The sequence below is a fragment of the Salvelinus fontinalis genome, chromosome 10 (assembly GCF_029448725.1).
Source record: "Salvelinus fontinalis isolate EN_2023a chromosome 10, ASM2944872v1, whole genome shotgun sequence".
NCBI classification, from domain to species: Eukaryota; Metazoa; Chordata; class Actinopteri; order Salmoniformes; family Salmonidae; genus Salvelinus; species Salvelinus fontinalis.
The window spans coordinates 19,253,764-19,275,560 of record NC_074674.1 but is presented as its reverse complement, the minus strand read 5'-3'; the positions used below and the strand labels follow the sequence as shown (position 1 = coordinate 19,275,560).

At 45.7% G+C, this 21,797-nt stretch overlaps 2 protein-coding genes and 1 pseudogene across 3 annotated transcripts in view; 2 read left to right on the top strand and 1 right to left on the bottom strand.

Moving 5' to 3' along the window:
* The window catches only part of LOC129863248 (unconventional myosin-XVIIIb-like), a 29,172-nt pseudogene extending 26,099 nt beyond the window's left edge, over positions 1-3,073 (top strand).
* A 741-nt stretch (positions 3,074-3,814) lies between these two features.
* Positions 3,815-7,504, bottom strand: LOC129863755 (nucleoplasmin-like). Of its 2 annotated transcripts, XM_055935993.1 has the most exons (10): positions 7,156-7,502; positions 6,870-6,930; positions 6,698-6,780; positions 6,362-6,478; positions 5,996-6,089; positions 5,647-5,771; positions 5,438-5,463; positions 5,279-5,312; positions 5,064-5,102; positions 3,815-3,964 (listed from the first exon to the last, which is right to left on the bottom strand). In XM_055935993.1, exons 2-9 carry the CDS (start codon positions 6,904-6,906, stop codon positions 5,070-5,072), a joined length of 549 nt encoding a protein of 182 aa, XP_055791968.1. In that variant the 5' UTR covers positions 6,907-6,930; positions 7,156-7,502; the 3' UTR covers positions 3,815-3,964; positions 5,064-5,069. The 2 variants fall into 2 exon arrangements, with proteins under 2 accessions (XP_055791968.1, XP_055791969.1); XM_055935994.1 differs by lacking the exon at positions 6,870-6,930 and having other exon boundaries at positions 7,156-7,504.
* A 7,014-nt stretch (positions 7,505-14,518) lies between these two features.
* The window catches only part of LOC129863756 (seizure 6-like protein), a 53,881-nt gene continuing 46,602 nt past the window's right edge, over positions 14,519-21,797 (top strand). The window contains exon 1 of the mRNA XM_055935995.1: positions 14,519-14,953. Within this exon, the coding sequence (XP_055791970.1) occupies positions 14,866-14,953 (88 nt within the window). The 5' untranslated portion in view covers positions 14,519-14,865. The remainder of the gene's footprint in view (positions 14,954-21,797) is intronic.

The window sequence follows — 21,797 nt, the reverse complement described above, 5'->3', positions numbered from 1 at the left end:
ATGAGCTAGTGTGTGTAAAGGGAGAGAGAGATGACAGGATGAGAGCAGGGAAAGATGAATAAATATATCACGCCTTTCTTTCTCCGTATAAATACGGAAGAATGCTCCTGGAGAACCGTGACCAACAGACACATAGTCACTACAGGACGGACCAGGACCCGCGGATGTGTGTGTGTGTGCGTCACGGTATATGACTGGGGATGCGATAAGGACTGCGCATTATTATAAGACTCGTCCATTCTGGCCTGTATTGAATGGCATGGATAAACTTAGTTGGCCTGTGACACGGGCGCATTCACACACATCCTTAGTGTTCCTTGTGGCCGATCTGTCGCCTCACCTATGGACACATCTCTTTTTCTCTCTCTCGGTGTTCTCAGGAGATGCAAGTGACGGCGCTGAGTACAGTCCGACAGACATTACAAGCCGATCTGGAGACATCCAGACCCGCCGTATAGTTGATCTGCAGGCCTCCCTGCAGGAAGTGGAGTCTAGTGATGAGAGTGACTCATATCTTACTGTGTTTGATGGTGTGAGAGGTATCGGGGCAAGGGTTAAAAGCAATGGTGTGTGTGGGAAGAATGACTCTGTTAGGAGTCAAGGACGGGTACAGGTGTGTTCAAGGAAGTGACGTCATCACTGATATTACCACTGACCTTTGACCCCCCCCCCCCCCCCCCCTCTAAGTGTTGCGACTGTGGAATCCTTGATCAGAAAGAGAGACCTGTAAGAACCCTGGGTCCCTGTGTGTGTGTGTGTTTAGACCAGTCTGTTCTCGGACTTGATCCCAGGGCTGTTGATGACGTGGACAGACCGAGCATGTTGCAATGCTGGTTGTGAGCTGAATAGCCTTGTTGTGAGTGGCTGTGTGCATGGCTAGCTGTCTGACTGTTACTGTCTACGGAGGCACCTGGCTCCATCTCCCTGTTGGTTTGTCTTGTGGTCTGTGGGTGGACCAGTTCGAGAACCACAGGGCTGACCAAAGAACTACGAGCAGGGTACGTTTAAGAAGACACAATGAGCTCGTCTCTGTTCTAAGGTGTGTGTTTGAGAGTTCACCTGCTTTGATATTCTTGTCTTCCATGATGCATGGGAGTTACAATACAGAAGCCAGTTCTGCTCTCTCCCTCCTGTCCCTTTCTCGATCGTCATTTTACAGTTCCTTTCTGAATCTTGCCTGCTCTGTCACTTCTCTGTCCAACTTCTGTTCTTTGACCTATTATTTTTTAATTCTCGCTCCCACCTCTGTTCCTTTTCTTTCCTCTCTCTGGTGGCTCTGATGGCAGACAGGAGAGGTGGTAGTTAGTTAATATACAGTACCAGTATGTCACCTGAGTGTGAATGTCTGCCACCTCTGGTCTCACAGCAGGCGAGAGAGGACACAGAGACAGGGACAGGAAATGTCCTGTGGCTGACCCTGACTTAGTCTTGCATCACTGGCTGTGCAGTGTCACGTGTCTTCTCTCTCTTGGTAGTGTGTGTATGTGTGTGATCTCTGCCTGTCAGTAACACTGTGTGTGTGGGTGTTTCGCTCTTCCTCAGCGACAGTGTGTCTAGTGTTGGTTCTCAATCTCTGGACACGGACAATGTTGGTGAGAGCATCCGCATTAGCTGGGCATTCCCCGGGGGGGCTCTCCCTGTGGCAGCAGTAACATCAGCAATCAGTCGGGGCGCGAGTCTGTCACAGACACCATGAGCACTTACAGCTTCCGGTGAGTTGTCAGTTCAGTTTGATTCAGCACAGTTCAACTTTAAAGATTGTAAACTTCTTTTATGTCAAACTTTTGATGATCCTTTCCTCCCCCAGCTCCTGTGTGGACCCAGGTGAGGGTTCAGAACCAGGGGGTGTGGTTGGTAATGGGGATAGTTCAGGTCTTGGTCGGGCCGCCTCCTCCCCCTCCGAGCTGTTGGAGGGTCTTCGTAAGCGGCGCGGGAGGGCAGAGCCCAAGGAGGGGGGTGGCAGTACTTCTCTCCCCATCCACCAGACTACTGGGGCCTCAACCCTCTCCTTGGGCCCAGAGGACCTTCAGGAGCCCCGCAGCATCCTCAAACCTCCTTCCCCGAGCCGCCATCCTGCGCAACATAAGCGTACCCCAGGCTTCATCAGCAGCCTCCAGGGACTCGAGCCAAACGCCCAGCTCCTCTGAACCCCCCACCCCCCCCCCGTGTCGAGGCACAGATCTGGGGAAGGGTATTACATTTCTGCAGCTTTGGAGGTTCCCAAGAACAAAGTGGCCTCCATGATTCTTAAATGGAAGAATATTGAAATCAACAAGACTCTTGCTCGAGCTGGCTGCCCAGCCAAACAGGGGAGAAGGGCCTTGGTCAGGGAGGGGACCAAGAACCCAATGGTCTCTCTGGCAGTGCTCCAGAGTTCTTCTGTGGAGATGGGAGAACCTTCCAGAAGGACAACCATCTCTGCAGCACTCCACCAATCAGGCCTTTATGGTAAATTAGCCAAACGGAAGCGACTCCTCAGTAAAAAGGCACATGACAGCCCGCTTGGAGTTTGCCAAAAGGCACCTGACCATGAGAAACAAGATTCTCTGGTCTGATGAAACCAAGATTGAACTCTTTGACCTGAATGCCAAGCCTCACATCTGGAGAAGGCATGGTGGTGGCAGGGACTTGTCAGGATCGAGGGAGCAAAGTACAGAGATCCTTGATGAAAACTGCTCCAGTGCACTCAGGACCTCAGACTGGGGTAAAGGGTCACCATTCCAACAGTACAAACCTAAGCACACAGCCAAGACAATGCAGGAGTGGCTTTGGGACAAGTCTCTGCGTGGCCCAATCTAATATCTCTGGAGAGAACTGTGCAGCGACGCTCCCCATCCATTCTGACAGAGCTTGAGGATCTGCAGAGAACTCCCCAAATGCAGGTTTACCTAGCTTGTAGAGTCATACCCCAGAAGCCTCGAGGCTGTAATCTCTTCGAGTAAAGGGTCTGAATCCAAAACTGTTTTTGATTTGTAATTATGGGCTATTGTGTGTAGATTCAGGGGGGAACAATTTAGATAGTCAAGGGTCTGACAACATATTGTAGAATTAATAAAAAAATACACAAGCCAAAGATGGATTGTGTGGTTAATTGAAATGAGCCCACTGAATATAAATTGTTAGATTAGAGAAACTGTTCCACAGCCACCAGTCATTTTTTCTACATTGTATCAAAGTAGCCACCCTTTGCCTTGACAGCTTTACCAACAGTCTTGAAGGTGTTCCCACAGGCTGAGCACTTATTTTACTCCAAACCATCTCAAATCGGGTTGAGGCCAGGTCAACTGATCATGAGACTGAAGGGGAGTTGACGGGTTATAGGATTTAAGCCGTGCCATTGAGGGTGAACGGGAAAGACACAATTTAAGGGTCTTTGAACAGGGTACGGTAGTAGTTGCCAGGCACACCGGTTTGTCAAGAACTGCAACGCTGCTGGGTTACACACTTGTATGAAGAATGGGCCAGCATCCTTCTAGAACACTTGACACCTTGTAGGGTCTACGCCCCTACAAATTAAATCTGTGGGTAAAAAGGGGGCGGGTTGCAACTCAGTATATTGAAGTGTAGACCATAGAGGTAGGGGCGTAGACTACAAGGTGTCTCCTTCAAAACTGAGCTCTCCAACTTCAGTGTTTAAGATAACTGGGGGGATTTAACAGTCAAACTGAGAACTCAGGCCTCTTGCTAAAACTCTGACTTTCCCACATGAAGATCACCAGCGTCATGATTTGACATTAGAAGAACATGGTTCGTAGATTACGGGTGATAAACCAAGTACATAGTGGTAGTAATCAACATGTACGACACAAGACCATTTCTTCCAAACGATTTACTTAAAGCGCCGACCACATGTACAGGACAAACAGCCTTAGTTTAATCCATGTACTGAACAGGTAGAAAGACACTAATTGATTGACAGAACCTTTGTATTGACCAAATAGGACATTTGGATGAGCAGCAGCACCTGAAAAAGACCAAAGAAATGGTTTAACAATTTCCATCATACAGTTGAGCTGCTTGAGAACACAGCCAAAGTGTCACTTGCCTTGTGGCGAGTGACATTTTGCTTCTTTAAAAGTGCAAACATTTTGGGACTGTATAGTGGACTAATGAAAAACAAATGTACTGAACAAATAAACACAACATTAAGAATTTCACTGAGTTAGTTTATAGGGAAATCAATTGAAATAAATTAACCCTGATTTATGGATTTCACATGACTGGGCAGGGGGTGCAGCCATGGGTGGGTCTGGGAGGGCATAGGCCCACCCACTTGGGAGCCAAGCCCAGCCAATTAGTATACGTCCCCACACAAAAGGCCTTATTACAGACAGTTTCATCAGCTGTCTGGGTGGCTGGTCTCAGACAATCCTACAGGTGAAGAAGCTGGATGGGGAGGTCCTGGGCTGGCATGGTTACACATGGTCTGCAGTGGAGGCCATTCTGGCATACTGAAATTCTCCAAAATGGCATTTGAAGTGGCTTCAGGTAGAGAACTTACCATTAAATTCTGGAAACATCTCTGGTGACATTCTTGCAGTCAGCATGCCAATTGCACATTCCCTTAACTTGAGGCATCTGTGACATTGTGTTATGCAACAGAGCTGCACATTTTAGTTACCTTTTGTCATTGTCCCCAGCACAAAGTGCACCTGTGTAACAATCCTGTAGTTTAATCAGTTTCTTGATGTACCACACCTGTCAGGTGGATGGATTATCTCTTGGCAAAGGAGAAACGCTCACTAAAAAGTCCGTAAAATAATTTGAGGGCATCTTTGTAGCCATGGAAAATTTCTGGGATCTTTCATTTCCGCTCACAACCTGAGACCAACACTTATGTTGCGTTTATATTTTGTCCAGTATAGTGGAGTGGATTTTATATGCCATTTAGCAGACACTTTAGCCAAAGTGACAGTCACACGTGCAAACATTTGACGTACGGGTGGTCCTAGGAATGGAATCCACAGTCCTGGTATTGCAAGCACCATGCTCTACCAACAGATACAGAGGCCCACTCAGGGATTACCATTACACCCCGAGGCAGTCACCAGGTAGCCACTTACCTGGGATTACTTTCCCCTGCCTTTTCCTCTCCCCTTTCCCTGAAAAAAAAAGCATAGAAACCACCATTTTAAAACCAGGCCAGTCATGATTCTAACAGGAAAGATTACGTGCACTATATAGGGAACCATTTGGGACTAAGCTGGAGTCTCAGATTGAACAGGAAAGTAAATACAGCAACGTATTAATATTTAAGGCAGAGTAAATATTAAAACACCTTTTTGGGAGGGTTCTCATCGTCAGACACGGGTCTGGAAGGAGAGAGCATCAATTATGGCTTTGGCAACCAGATACAGCAACAATTACATTTCTGTAAAGCACTTCCAGGAAATGAATTCATAAATGCGTCATAGAAGCATTGATTAACACGACTTACTCATCTGCTGCCTCTGGCTTCTTTTTCTGGAGAGGGGGAACAACATTAGCCTGATCCCAGATAGGTTTGTGCATACCATCTCGTTGTCAAGCCACGTTTGAGTAAGAACACATGCTATAAGTATGTGTATTGCTGTGCCAAGTGAAAATAGTAACTATAAATCATTCCACCAAAAATATGAGCTAGAATTTCAGATATAAAACAGATACCTTGCCTGCAGCATTTACGCTTTTGGCTAGTGCTTTCTTAGGCTTCACAGGAGACTCCTCAATGTCTTCCTCCTCATCCTCCATCTCCTCATCACCACTCTCCATGCCTGAGAGGTCATCCTCCACTGGAAAGCAACAAGTTATAGATGACAGCTGCCAGTTTGAAAGCCCTGTAGTGGGACGTCCAAACCTCTAGAACTACCCCCTTGGCTAAACTATTTCACCCGATTCCACAGTAATAAACCAGCTACTCCTCAAGACCTTGACAAGCTGAACCAGAAGTCAGTAAGCCCTTCATTTTCACACTCATCAAACCCCTCTTAGGGCATCCCTGGTCATCCCTACTCACGTGCAATGTGTTCCCCACAGATGTACACAGGTCCAGCACCACTCTTCAGCCTGAAGGTGACAGGAGGGTGGAGTTCAAGCCCAGAGAGATTGACCTGGAGATATGAACAGACAATAACTGGTCTTATTCAAACTGTTAGGCCCAGGCACCCAGCTAGGATAGGCCTGTAACCCCTGGTGATTACTCACATCAGATTTAAGTTCACCTTGTAGGTGTAGGTCATTGGGAAGTAGTGCAACTTTAATAGAAATCCAGGTTTATCAAAAAAAAATTAAATGAACTGCAATCCAATAGATTAAAACCTAAAACTGAAAAAAAAAATGGCTGCCACAAAAAAATAAAAAAATAAATGGGACTACATCTTACCATGGGCATGCCGTTGGCATGTAGGGTCGCCACGGCTACACCTTTACCATTAGCCGGTTCTCCAGTAATCAACTCCACAATGTTGAACTCTTCTTTTGCGCCTGCGCCCAGACACATCTGCCAGGGACGAGTCAGTAATTTGCAAATGCACCACTGCATTTATTTAAAATTGCATTCCAGGTCGTATCGATTGCAGTCGTGCTGCCCGTATTAACATATCAAGTGTATTTCAGATATGCTGGGCTGTTATACACCACCTGAAACCTAAAATCAGCTCACGTGTTTGTACAGCACTTGGATTGTAAAATGTAATGGCCAAGATGAGTAATGACTTACAGTTCTCAGGGCGAGTTGGTGTTGGTAGTTTGTATCATCCGTTTTGAATGTTTCCTGCATCTTTGAGTCGCTGAGTTCACAACCTACAGACAGAATAAAATAAAACCTAACCGATTCCGTCACAGCTACATTTAATGGGCACTCTAGGAACAATTTCTAGCTAAATACCTACCCCATAACATCGACAGGGGTTTTTCCTGTTTGTGCATTTTTACAAACTTGAAAAACTTTACCTGGGAAAAACAAATACTCGTGAGTCACACACACGGAGACCTAACACATTAAATGTGCAGAAGTTTGTCAAGCGCCTATATTTATTTTGCTGACTAAACGACGTTTCTGGTGGTTATCAGAAACGTCCTTCACCATTGAGAGGAGTTCAGTCAGCTAATACTTAGTAAGAACCAAGGAATCTCGCAATCAAAGCCATAATCATAACGTCGCATAAACATGCTTACCGAAGGCGCTGCACTTCAGACTGGTCCTGGACAGATAGAGAACGAGAGAAACGCATTTTCTGATATGATTGACGATTATAAAGATGATGAGTTGACAGGTGACGCTAATAAAGCATTAAGCGCCAAAGCTAATTGTCCCGTTTACCCGGGATGACGCACCCTAGAACAGAGGCACTGTTTGAATCCCAATCCACCGCCTAGCCTCTACCGTGACTTTCAGAGAACACATAACCTTCGGAACACTTGCTGAACCAGGGCACCCTCTCCATTCTTTTGTGTGAAATTGCTCATCGGGTGCCCAGTAGAGCGGTCTCGGGCTAAGAGTGCATGGAGTGGAGAGCATGTTCTCGAAAATGGCAATGGAAAGTTTTTTTTTTAAACAAGGCATCCTAGTAATAGCGGTGTGAAGTCTGGACGAGTATGATGAAGATGATGCCAGCAATGGTGCGAGGAAGAGTGAGGGGAATACTGGATGGACTGCTGTTGATAAGCTAGAGTTGAAGTCAGGAAGAAGACTTCTAGTGAGCCTGCTGCTCAGCGCGATCATTCATCTCAGGAACCTGTAAATAGCTTGAGGATGATGAGGAGAGTAACCCCACAAAAAAAAGAAGAGGATAAGGAGAGTGAAGCAAACAGATGATGAGTTTGAATCCGATGAAGCTAGCAACAGCGAGGGAGACTGTATGTCGATGAAGATCAGTGTCAAGTGCAAACAGAATGAGCTGTACTCCAATGAGCTGGTCACCGTTAGGTGCGACGCAGACCTGGTGCTGAAACAGAAAAGTCACTCTCTGTCCTGTTGAGTTTTGATGTTAAGTCGTTGCCCAACAAAGTCATGTTAGGATATATCAGTTATCCCATCAGAGCTTGAGTGCCGAATCCACTACGGTGTTTCAGGTGCCAAGTTTATAGTCATGTTGCAGCAGCGTGTAGGAGGGAGAATCCTAGATGTGAGAAGTGTGCAGGAGGGCATGGGACAAGGGAATATGTAGTATCAGTGAAACAAGTGGTATGTGTTAACTGTAGGGGTGCCCATGTTGCTGGGGATCAGAAGTGTCCGGTGTGAGAGAAGCAGGAGGAGGTCGCCAGGGTCAGAGTTGTACCGAAGGTGTAGCGTGCTGAGGCAGTGAAGAAAGTAGAGGAAATGGGACAAGGGTGAGGGATCCTAAGAGGCTGCCGGTGAGTAGTAGACCTTTGCCAGCACGCCGTCAATAATGGCTGATCCCTGGCCGTGACCCCACTCTCCGAGGGTGTCTCACACACTTGTACGTGTGAAACAGGACAAATATAATTTGCTGTCCCCAGTCCACCTTGCCGTGCTGCTGCTCCAGTTTCAACTGTTCTGCCTGCGGCTATGGAACCCTGACCTGATCACTGGACGTGCTACCTGTCCCAGACCTGCTGTTTTCAACTCTCTACAGACCGCAGGAGCGGTAGAGATACTCTTAATGATCAGCTATGAAAAGCCAACTGACATTTACTCCTGAGGTGCTGACTTGCTGCAGCCTCGACAACTACTGTGATTATTATTATTTGACCATGCTGGTCATTTATGAACATTTGAACATCTTGGCCATGTTCTGTTATAATCTCCACACGGCACAGCCAGAAAAGGACTGGCCACCCCTCATAACCTGGTTCCTCTCTACGTTTCTTCCTAGGTTTTGGCCTTTCTAGGGAGTTTTTCCTAGCCACCGTGCTTCTACACCTGCATTGCTTGCTGTTTGGGGTTTTAGGCTGGGTTTCTGTACAGCACTTTGAGATATCAGCTGATGTAAGAAGGGCTATATAAATACATTTGATTTGATATAAGCACCCCCCTATTTGACCTTTGATGGGCCTACAAATGAAATGGGCTTCAAAGTAAAGTTGGTTTCTTAGCGTTCATTGCAATCACAGAAAATACATGTTGTGGTGGCAGATGCAGAGGAACCATCGGCCTGGTGTAGGATCAGATGGGGGTTAATAAGTGTAGGGTTAGTTGGCAGGGTCATTGTTTTTTTCTCTTTTTCCAATTTTGTATCACACAGCATAATGGATTTATACTCCAGTCCAGTTGATGACGGTAATGCAACATTAATATTGGATGCCAACTGCCGTTAAACACCACTGAAGAAGAAGACCGTGCCTTATGGGATTCCACTTCGTTGTGAAGCCAGCAGGCTCAGTTGAAGTGTCTACCGGGAAGGGCTAACACCTTCGATCATTTCCACTTCCTCAGCTTGGAGACGCATGGCGGAGGCGTGCGTGAACACGCAAACGGAGGGCCGAGGGACGAGGATATGGGGTTCAGACACACTTGTTGTTGGATTCGGGCATAGAGATAGACAGAGGACTCATCTTTGTATCTGTTTCAATAAAGTGTCAGTGACAGGGTTGGAATCGCTTCAATTTTGAAGTAGGACATTTTCTCCTTCACAATTGGCTGATCCTTCCTGATGACCTGGTTGGACACGACTCCAACAGGGTCACCAGGAGGGATCAGCAAATGAAGTTGGACGTCCCACCCAGTTGACTACTTTAAAATGGTCGAAGCCCTCAGTGGCGCTGCCCATGCTAATACAGCCTTTTGACCACTAGAGGCCTCTATCATTCTCTATGGATTCATGCCGCTTGTCTTCCAGGTTTTTTTTAGGGAAAATCCCGTTGGAAAATCCTATCCACTGTGTGGTGAGTTGGCTAGTACAGTAGCAGTCTCTCTAGTCGAGACAGACTGGTTGCCTCCCACAATGCCCCTATGTAGTTGCTACCCTAGGTCTGGGATTTCCGAGACTAGTAACAGTAGTAGTGAGTGACTATGTTTAGGCTACTGTGTAAGCGTATACAGTGTTGTAGTGTGTGACTGTGTAACCTTAGTGTGTGTGGCGTAATGAGGGATGTCTTTTAACGGTGATGTTGTTGAAAACACATAAAGCAAGCAGTTTGTTGTTGTGTGAGAGCCTCAGTTCTTCAATTCTCATTCTCTACAGTATATGTGTGTCTGTGTGTGTGTTTGTGTTCTGCAGACAGCCGTGGGATGTATATTTAATGCACCTCTGTGGGCTCGGATCTCTGCAGTCAGTGGAGAACAGAGTGAAGAAAACATGAGCTGAGTGTGTGACCACCGCACCCCTAAGGGGAACACACACACACACACACATACACACACACACACTTTCACTCGCACACACACACACACACACACACAAATTCTCATATAAGCAGACACACACACTTGCTCCTAGACATGCCATCAAAGAGTACCGTTTTGGGAAGAGAGCAGAGAGAAAGATGAACGGATGAGAGAGAGAGAGAGAGATGCATCCATTTAATGAAAGAGTAGACCATTGAAAGGCCGTAAGTGTATTTGACACAAACTTCAACATTGTAACACAACACCCATTTCTCTTTAAACTAAGCCTACTCAAAAGCCTGCATAACAGCTGCACGTTCTCAATGCCAGATGAATACAAGACCTTGTCCTCTGATTGCAATGCTGGCTCATATTTCTCCCATAACATTCAGACATAAATACAGGCCTTCAGTAATGAGCCATCCAGTCGGATTTCATATGAAATATAAATTGCAGGATAATTAGGAATAATTCATATGATTATGGAGCTGATTGCATCCCTGATGGCTTCTAGCTTGACCGGTGGATTTGACCACTTTAACGGCGGCGACATATCGACTGAATACTAATGAAACTGACGAGAGACTGTGTCTGTTTGTGAGACAGAGAGTGGTTTGAGGGATCGACTGGATGAGAAAACAAAAACTAGCTGAGGACGAAATCCCCGATGTTGATCTGAGATACAGAGCCATAGAATTACAGTAGGCGTAATAACAGAAGCACAGGTCCCCCATCCACAGATGTGTGTGCATTGACCTTGTAGAAGACTCCTTCGAATCAAGCCTTTGGAGAAAAAGTGGACCGTGGGAGACATGCAGGCTTGTTGATGTACGGTAAGGCAACAGGCACGTAGTGAGTCCCAGCGCTAGTTCCTGTTGATGGTGTAACACAGGAAAACTAAACGTGGTCTCCGTAGCGATAGAAACCTTCTGAGAGGAGTTGAAGAGATCTACCCCAAGCTGCCATGGCCACACGGCTACTCCATATGCACGGCACACACACACACGGGGTACTACACACACACACACACACACACATTGCTACACACGCACACAGTGCCACACATATTGCACACACACACTTAGCCCCCTCATTCGACAGTGCACGGCTGAGTGTGTGTGGGATGGGAAGGAGATTCCTTACTGGCTTCAGGGACAGCCATGACAATGCGAGAGAGGGAGAGAGGAAGGAAACGGAGATGGATAGATGCATATTGATCTTGTGCTGTTCAATGGCTAACACTGTTTGCCATGTTGTGTGTGTCTCAGTGCCCAGAGGACAAGAAGCGAGGAGTTCAATGAATCAATACAACTACTAGTGGATGACCTACACTATCACCCACTGCATATGTGTGTGTGTGGTGTGAGTTAGCTTAGGTGAGCTTGACTGTTGAAAGTGACCTTTCTGACACACACACCACATAAATGCTAGAATACTACAGTGTGAGTGTGGGATGGTAAGACTGCGGGTCTGTGATAATCATTGAGCTCGTCTCACTGCAGAGGCTTATCCCCCCCCCCTCTCTCTTCTGCGTACACACACACAAACACACACGTGCCGCATAAGCACATCTCTCCCCTCTGATGCCTTCCCCCTCACTATCCGAGGAGAGGGGAGAGAGCGAGAGAAAGGGAGGGATAGGGAAAGTGGAGAGAGCGAGGGTGTGGTGGTGGGGAGAAGCCAGGAGGCGAGTACTGAGAGATCTCCCAGTAATACATCTCTCCATCCTCCATACCTCTATGTGTTGTCTCTTCCTTTGTTATCGGGGATGGGGAGAACACTGTGCTATTGCTTATCGTCTTAGATGTGTTACCATTAGAGAACGAACAGAAGCACTGAAGCTTTACTGTGTTTCTATCTTACACATCTGTGTGATCTGAACACCACTGGTTCCTGTGGCCTGATAGTGTTGTGTGTTTCAGCACCATGGACAGCAGCCTATATGCTGTTTGACTCTCATTCTCTCTTCATTTTGATCCATTCTGTATGGTAAAACGGGATCCATTTCTGAAACGCACGTCTCTCCCTGAAGTGTTGCACTCGTACACTCCCTCCTCAAGGATTGATAAGCGTTGTGTTTGTGTCGACGGAGGGACTATCATGCGTTTTACACACCAATCCTACGCTTTTGACTCCCTTAGAAGGTGGCAACGGGTGTACACTTCAGGGAGAAGGAAGAGAATGCTAATTGGGTCTGGGTAAAAGGTGGAGAGGAGGATGTCTTAGTGTTGCTGCTGTGGTGATTAGTATGTAAATCCTACCAGCCCCGTTACTGTGTAGGACATGACAGGCTCAGTGCCGGGTCTCTGTGGTCTGTGTGTCTGTGTGTGTGTGAGTAAGAGAGTGAGAGTGAAAGAGAGATTGGTGGGGGGAGGGGACAATAATGTAGTCAAGTCACTAAACCTCCAGTCCGAATCAAGTCCCTAGCATTCAAGTCTGAGTCCTTTGTGCTCGAGTCGCGAGCCCCTTGTTAGTGCTCAAAGCTACATTTTGCAACGTAGAAAGCTGAATAACTTGGTAAGGTAAGGCTAGCAGCTATCTGACATTTGCTTTTCTATATATAATGTTGAATAATAACAAGGGAGAGAGACTTTCTGACAACAAAGTCACGACTGGTCGAGTCCGAGTCAAGTCCGAGTCAAGTCCGAGTCCTGGACCTGGGTATTACGTAACACTCACCGTCCCACTCTGTTGCTTAGTGTGTGTGTGTGTGTGTGTGTGTGTGTGTGTGTGTGTGTGTGTGTGTGTGTGTGTGTGTGTGTGTGTGTGTGTGTGTGTGTGTGTGTGTGTGTGTGTGTGTGTGTGTGTGTGTGTGTGTGTGTGTGCACATGCAGTGATGCGCACTACAGAGCACAATCCTTTCAAGCCTAGACAGCTCCTCAGACCACCACTGACTCTCTTTGTCTCCCTGTCACACACACACACAAGCACTGCGTGTGATAGTTGGGGAGATTGGGGACTATGAAAGGGACAGATGGAGAGGGCCAGCTGCTGTGGTCCTTAATGAGGCATCTAGTTGCATAACTCAATCCTAAACCCCAACACTTTCTATTTACACTACATGACCAAAAGTATGTGGACACCTGCTCGTCGAACATCTCATTCCAAAATCATAGGCATTAATATGGAGTTGGTCCCCCCTTTGCTGCTATAACAGCCTCCGCTTTTCTGGGAAGGCTTTCCACTAGATGTTGGAGTATTGCTGTGAGGACTTGCTTCCGTTCGGCCACAAGAGCATTAGTGAGGTTGGGCACTGATGTTGGGCGATTAGGCCTGGCTCACAGTCAGCATTCCAATTCATCCCGAAAGGTTAGTGGTTTGAATCCCAGAGCCGACTAGATGAAAGATCTGTCCATGTGCCCTTAAGCAAGGCACTTAACCCTAATTGCTCCTGTAAATTGCTCTGATAAGAGTGTCTGCTAAATTACTAAAATGTCAAATGTATCTATCTCTTGCTCTAAACCCCGAAAATATCTATCTCTCTATTTTATCCCCAACACTTTCTATCTCTCTCTCTTAACCCAATACGTTCTGTCTATCTTATCCCCAACACTTTCTATCTCTCTCTAAACCCCAACACTTTCTATCTCTCTCTAAACCCCAACACTTTCTATCTCTCTCTAAACCTGACACTTTCTATCTCTCTCTAAACCCCAACACTTTCTATCTCTCTCTCTCTTAACCCAATACGTTCTATCTGTCTATCTTATCCCGAACAGTTTCTATCTCTCTCTAAACCTTGACACTTTCTATCTATCTATCAAGTCATGTTCTCTATTCATTCTCTATCCATTTTAAGTGTAACACAGAGAGACTTTCTTTCTGCACTCTCTTTTCTGTGTTTCTCTGCTCCTCTTTTGCCCTCTGTCCTTTCAGATGTACAACAGGTCACCGCCATGGATACTGGCATTTGCTAGGTGAATACCAAGGGGTAGAGAGCTCTGTTGGCACACACACACACACACACACACACACACACACACACTCACACACAATGTGTAACGACAATCAGCAGTTTTAATTCCTAATTATTGACAAAGGCAGGTACGTTGTCTGCGGTAGACTAAATCCCTTTCAAGTATGAAAAGACAGTAAATGAACATTTACGCGGAGTATTTTAAGCTTTCTCTCAATTTTATAGCAGCTCCAGCACTACTTCTGTTTGTTATTTGAAGCCAGGACATACTGTATCTTTTAATGTATTGATCTGTCCTTACAGGCTCTGTGTGTGCGTGCGCGTGTGTGTGTGTGTAAAACGTATGTGCACGTGTGTGTGCGCGCGGTGTGAGAGATCGAGAGGCATGCAGTTTGGCACAGCATAGCGGGAGGAGAGAGAGAGAGATCAGGACAGAAAGAGCAGAAGAGGCAGAAGAGACGTGGCACATTGCGAGGTTCAGGCGAAGGGAGGCAAGACATGCGGACCGCAGAGGAATCACCACCACCACACTGTGCGCTGACAGAGGGGTAGAAAAACAAGCGGCACCTCACATCTAGAAGATTGCTGTGCAGACCGACTGTCGAACACCAACCTATTCTCCGCGCGCATTCCGTTAGCGGGTCTATCTGGGCAGACCGGCTCTGTCTGGCTGTGTGAAGCCATGCCACCGGGCCATTACCGAATCGGTGCCCTGTCAGCGCTACTCTGTCTCTGTGTGATTTGGACCGGGTTCGCGGCGGAAACACAAGGTAATGATGCTGGGTTTAACTTTCTGGCCAGTGTGTGTGTGTGTGTGTGTGTGTGTGTGTGTGTGTGTGTGTGTGTGTGTGTGTGTGTGTGTGTGTGTGTGTGTGTGTGTGTGTGTGTGTGTGTGTGTGTGTGTGTGTGTGTTATCTCTGTGCTAACCCATGTGATGGATTTGTTTGAGGTTCCCCTTGGCTCCTATCCAGCATGAATGACTATCACAACTTTGCTTTGTCTGTGTTGCTAAATAGCGTAGCTACTAGAATTCTAGCCTATTACAGTTAGAATCATGATACATATCTTAATTTTAATCCTAATAGGCTATTCTAATTGATTTGTTTGAGCACTTTCAATTACGTTGGATACAGTGGAGGCTCCTCAGAGGAAGAAGGAGAGGAACATGCTACTCAGTGAATTTCCTAAAAAAAAAAAAAAAACATGATAAACTGTATCCTTTTTAGACAAAACATGTCACCAGATATCTGATTAAAACACACTGTTTTGCAATGAAGGTCGTCAGTAGCATCAACAGCACTCTCTGCAGTAGCACCATGGTGTAGCCGGAGGACAGCTATTTTCCATCCTCCTCTGGGTACATTGACTTCAATACAAACCTAGTAGGCTCATGGTTCTCACCCCCTTACATAGACTTACACAGATTGATGGAGAAGAAAACCTTGGCAGCAGTGCCGCTTACTGACAACAGCCGAGATAAACAACTGAACAACTTTTTTGATAGATTTGAAACACAAGCAGGCCTATGCCTGACAGTCCCATAATTATCTCTGAAAAGGATGTCCTTCGGGTCTTATTTATTTAAACTCTATCCTTGGAAGCAACACGCTGTGGTGATCTAAGCTGGCAGATTATTAGGGTGTGTAAATGGCAACTGTGTGACATATACATAAGACTTTTTCAAGTGTTACTGGACAGCTGCAGAATCCCCGAAATCTGGAAAACTGCAACTATTGTGCCCCTTCCCAAAGTAAATAATCCCAAATCCCTGAATGACATTTACATTTACATTTAAGTCATTTAGAAGACGCTCTTATCCAGAGCGACTTACAAATTGGTGCATTCACCTTATGACATCCAGTGGAACAGCCACTTTACAATAGTGCATCAAAATCGTGACTATCGTCCCATCTCCTTGACCTCGGTGATAATCAAATATTTGGATTGCGTTGTCCTGGGACACCTTCTCCTGCTAACGGAGAGTCCACCTGTGGTAAATTCAATTGATTGGACATGATTTGGATAGGCACACACCTGTCTATATAAGGTCCCACAGTTGACAGTGCATGTCAGAGCAAAAACCAAGCCATAAGGTTGAAGGAATTGTCCATAGAGCTCCGAGACAGGATTGTGTCGAAGCACAGATCTGGAGAAGGGTACCAAAAAATGTCTGCAGCATTGAAAGTCCCCAAGAACACAGTGGACTCCATCATTCGTAAACAGAAGAAGTTTGGAAGCACCAAGACTCTTCCTAGAGCTGGCCGCCTGGCCAAACTGAGCAATCGGGGGAGAAGGGCCTTGGTCAGGGAGTTGTCCAAGAACCCGATGGTCACTCTGACAGAGCTGCAGTGTTCCTCCGTGGAGATGGGAGAACCTCCCCGAAGGACAACTATCTCAGCAGCACTCCACCAATCAGGCCTTTATGGTAGAGTGGCCAGACGGAAGCCACTCCTCAGTAAAAGGCACATTACAGCCTGCTTGAAGTTTGCCAAAGGGCACCTAAAGGACTCTCAGACCATTAGAAACAAGATTCTCTGGTCTCTCTGATTCGCTGTGGAGCACTATCTACCTAGAGTTTTCATCTGTATTTTTCGTAGCTGTCTACATACCACCACAGACTGATGCTGGCACTAAAACCGCACTGAATGAGCTGTATTCCGCCATAAGCAAACAGGAAAACGCTCATCTAGAGGTGGCACTCCTAGTGGCCGGGGACTTTAATGCAGGGAAACTTAAATCAGTTTTACCTCATTTATATCAGATTGTTAAATATGCAACCAGCGGGGGGAAAAAATTGAGACCACCTTTACTCCACACACAGAGACGTGTACAACGCTCTCCCTCGCCCTCCATTTGGCAAATCTGACCATAATTCTATCCTCCTGATTCCTACTTACAAGCAAAAACTAAAGCAGGAAGCACCAGTGACTCGGTCTATAAAAAAGTGGTCAGATGAAGCAGATACTAAACTACAGGACTGTTTTGCTAGCACAGACTGGAATATGTTAAGGGATTCTTCCGATGGCATTGAGGAGTACACCACATCAGTAACTGGCTTTATCAATAAGTGCATCGAGGACATCATCCCCACAGTGACTGTACGTACATACCCCAACCAGAAGCCATGGATTCGTACTGAGCTAAAAGGTAGAGCTGCCGCCTTCAAGGAGGGGGACTCTAACCCGGAAGCTAATAAGAAATCCCGCTATGCCCTCCAAAGAAACATCAAACAGGCTAAGTGTCAATACAGGACGAAGATTGAATTGTACTACACTGGCTCCGACGCTCGTCGGATGTGGCAGGGCTCGCAAACTATTACAGACTACAAAGGGAAGCACAGCCAAGAGCTGCCCAGTGACACAAGCCTACCAGACGAGCTAAATAACTTTGAGGCAAGTAACACTGAATTGTGCATGAGAACATGAGAATCAGCTGTTCCGGATGACTGTGTGATCACGCTCTCTGCAGCCGATATGAGTAAGACCTATAAACAGGTCAACATTCACAAGGCCGCAGGGCCAGATGGATTACCAGGACGTGTACTCCGAGCATGTGCTGACCAACTGGCAAGTGTCTTCACTGACATTTCAACCTCTCCCTGTCCGAGTCTGTAATACCAACATGTTTCAAGCAGACCACCATAGTCCCTGTGCCCAAGAACACTAACGTAACCTACATAAATGACTACCGACCCCTAGCAATCACGTCTGTAGCCATGAAGTGCTTTGAAAGGCTGGTCATGGCTCACATCAACACCATTATCCCAGAAACTCTCCTGTACTCCCTGTTCACTCATGACTGCCCGGCAAGGCACAACTTCAACACCATCATTAAGTTTGCCGATGACACAACAGTGGTAGGCCTGATCACCGACAACGATGAGACAGCCTATAGGGAGGAGGTCAGAGACCTGACCATGTGGTGCAAGGACAACAACCTCTCCCTCAACGTGATCAAGACAAAGGAGATGATGGTGAACTACAGGAAAAGTAGGACCGAGCACACCCCCATTCTCATTGACGGGGCTGTAGTGGAGCAGGTTGAGAGCTTCAATTTCCTTGGCGTTCACATCACCAACAAACTAACATGGTCCAAGCAAACCAAAACAGTTGTGAAGAGGGCACGACAAAACCTATTCCCCCACAGGAGACTTAAAAGATTTGGCATGGGTCCTCAGATCCTCAAAAGGTTTTACAGCTGCACCATCGAGAGCACCCTGATGGGTTGCATCACTGACTGGTATGGTAACTGCTCAGTCTCCGACCGCAAGGCACTACAGAGGGTAATGCGTACGGCCCAGTACATCACCGGGGCCAAGCTTCCTGCCATCCAGGATCTCTATACTAGGCGGTGTCAGAGGAAGGCCCTAAAAATTGTCAAAAACTCCAGCCACTCTAGTCATAGACTGTTCTCTCTGCTACCGCACGTCAAGCGGTACCAGAGCGCCAAGTCTAGGTCCAAGAAGCTCTAAACAACTTCTACCCCCAAGCCATAAGACTCCTGAACATCTAGTCAAATGGCTACCCAGACTATTGGCATTGCACCCCCCCCCCCCCCATTTTACACTGCTTTTACTCTGTTATTATCTATGCATAGTCACTTTAATAACTCTACCTACATGTACGTATTACCTCAATTACCTCGACACCGGTGCCCCCGCACATTGACTCTGTACCGGTACCCCCTGTATATAGCCCCGCTATTGTTATTTACTGCTGCTCTTTAAATAATTGTTATTGTTATTTATTTTTCTTTTTTTAGGTATTTTCTTAACTGCATTATTGGTTAAGGGCTTGTAAGTAAGTATTATACTGTAAGGTTGTATTCGGGGCATGACAAAAAAAAAATGATTTCATTTGAATGCCAAGCGTCACATCTGGAGGAAACCTGGCATTATCCCTACAGTGAAGCATGATGGTGGCAGCATCATACTGTGGAGATGTTTTTCAGCGGCAGGGACTGGGAGACCAGTCAGGATCGAGGGAAATTTGAACGGAACAAAGTACAGAGAGATCCTTGATGAAAACCTGCTCCAGAGTGCACAGGACTTCAGACTGGAGGGCGAAGGTTCACCTTCGAACAGGACAATGACCCTAAGCACACAGTCAAGACAACGTAGGAGTGGCTTCGGGGCAAGTCTCTGAATGTCCTTGAGTAGCCCAGCCAGAGCCCGGACTTGAACCCGATCGAACACCTCTGGAGAGACCTGAAAATAGTTGTGCAGCGACGCTCCCCATCCAACCTGACAGAGCTTGAGAGGATCTGCAGAGAAGAATGGGAAAAACTCCCCAAATACAGGTTCGGCAAGCTTGTAGTGTCACACCCAAGAAGACTCGAGGCTGTAATTGCTGCCAAAGAATCTTCAATAAAGTACTGAGTAAAGGGTCTGAATACTTATGTAAATGTAATATTTCAGTTTTCATATTTTTATACATTTTCAAAAATGTATATAATCCTGTATTTGCTTTGTCATTACGGGGTATTGTGTGTAGATTGTTGAGGGAAAAAAACATTGAATCAATTTTAGAATAAGGCTGTAACGAAACAAAATATGGAAAAAGTCAAGGGGTCTGAATACTTTCTGAATGCACTGTAAATAACACACATCACCCAATGGTGCAAGGAAAATAGACTCATTCTTATTGTGATAAAAATCCCCAAGTAATTTACAATACATTTACGATACCGGGCCAATTCACATTGACTCAGAACAAATAGAATCAGTTGAGAAATACAAATATCTTGGAACTATAATTGACTCAAAACTTTCCTGGACTGCAAACACAAAACACATATACAAAAAGGGACAACAAAGACTGTATTTCCTGAGGAGATCAAATATTTATCAGGTCAATAAAAGAATAACAACCATACTCTACAAGTCCTTTGTTCAGAGTGTTCCCACTTTCTGTTTCCAAGCCTGGTACAATCAGCTATCCATCGCAAATAAAAAACAGCTACACAAAACAGCAGGGCTCTCAAGCAAAATCAGTGGAGTTAATGTCAAGAACATAGAAGCGCTGACCTGACACACCCACTCAACCAGGAGTACCAGCTCCTACCATCATGCCGCCAATACAGTCCAAATCAAATCAAATTCCATTGGTCACATACACATGGTTAACAGATGTTAATGCGAGTGTAGCGAAATGCCTGTGCTTCTAATTCCCGACCGTGCAGTAATATCTAACAAGTAATCTAACAATTGAACAACAAACGACCTTATGCACACACGTGTAAAGGAATGATTAAGAATATGTACATATAAATATATGGATGAGCGATGGCCGAACGGCATAGGCAAATTGCATTAGATGGTATAGATTCCATCTTTACAAAACCGCCAGAGCCCAGAAATCATTTATTCCCACCAGTATAAATCAATTGAATAAAGAACTGCTCAACCCTCCCGCTTCCCAGAAGTGTATGAACTGAATTGTAAACTTTATTCACATGTTGTCTGCTGTATTTATTGCTTGTGATTTATGTATTTCTGCACCTATTATTGTTGTTTGTTGAGATGCATAACACATTTCCCAAAAGGGACACACAATAAAGAAGTATCGTTGTTATATTTAACTCGGCAAGTCAGTTAGGAAATAGGAAATATATTCTTATTTACAATGACAGCCTAGGAACAGTGGGTTAACTGCCTTGTTCAGGACGAAATATTTTCACCTCATCAACTCGATCTAGCAACCTCCCGGGTGCTGGCCCAACACTCTAACCACTAGGCTACCTGCTGCCCCGTTATTAAACAGTACTTATTACGACATCCATAGGACGTCCTCCAATATATCGTCTCTCTTGCCGTATGAACTGACATGTCTATCCAATCAAAGGATCAGAGAATGAATCTAGTACTGAGAGCATAAGCTACCGCTAGCTAGCACTGCAGTGCATAAAATGTGGTGACTAGTTGACTCAAGGAGAGAGAAATACAATAGTTTGTAACAGTTATGAACAAATTCATTTCTTCAAAAAATTAAAAAGCAGTAGAGAGAGAGAGCGCTAGCTATATTCCGTTTGTGTATTTTTTTTTTACATTTTTCGCCTTTCTCTTACTTAGCTAATGCGGCTTATTTAGCCTACTCAATAATCGGACTCAAACAGAGAGGAATACTATTTATGTTAGCTCGCTGGCTAAGGCTATTCAACACTTCAACTCCTTCAAGCCAGGGTAAGCTTTCGTTTAATAATTTTTTTGCCACCGGTGACCGCTGGTGTAACTTCTAAACTTCTTGCTGTACACTGTACTGCAAGATTGTACATATGGAAATGAGATGAGTCATTCAATGCTGGAATGGATTGTGGGTTTACTAATGTATTAGTTCTAGTTTGTTGACTGTGACATTATTTTGGTGGCATCGATGTAGGCTGTATAGCGGTTTGCGGTTAGCGGTTATGGTATGAAGATTTAGCTTGTGTAGATTTTTTCCGCCTGGTGTTGTGTTTTGCACGGTTGTCCAAAAGCGAAGCAAAAATGTGAGAGAATTATACAGCATCATCACTTTGCTCGTTGTAAGTGGCCGTTATGAAAGTGAACCTATGTGTGCAGGTGATCAGGGGGTGAATTTATTCCACCAATTCTGTCGCAAAACGTTTCTTAAATGG

Bases quoted from the DNA above. Each gene is read 5' to 3' on its own strand.
- LOC129863755 (XM_055935993.1), bottom strand. From the start codon at position 6,906: ATGCACAAACAGGAAAAACCCCTGTCGATGTTATGGG. The intron at 6,479-6,697 runs GTAAGTCATTAC...CGTCCCTGGCAG, and splicing joins ACCAACTCGCCCTGAGAACT to ATGTGTCTGGGCGCAGGCGC. The intron at 5,464-5,646 runs GTATCTGTTTTA...CCCCCTCTCCAG, and splicing joins GCGTAAATGCTGCAGGCAAG to AAAAAGAAGCCAGAGGCAGC.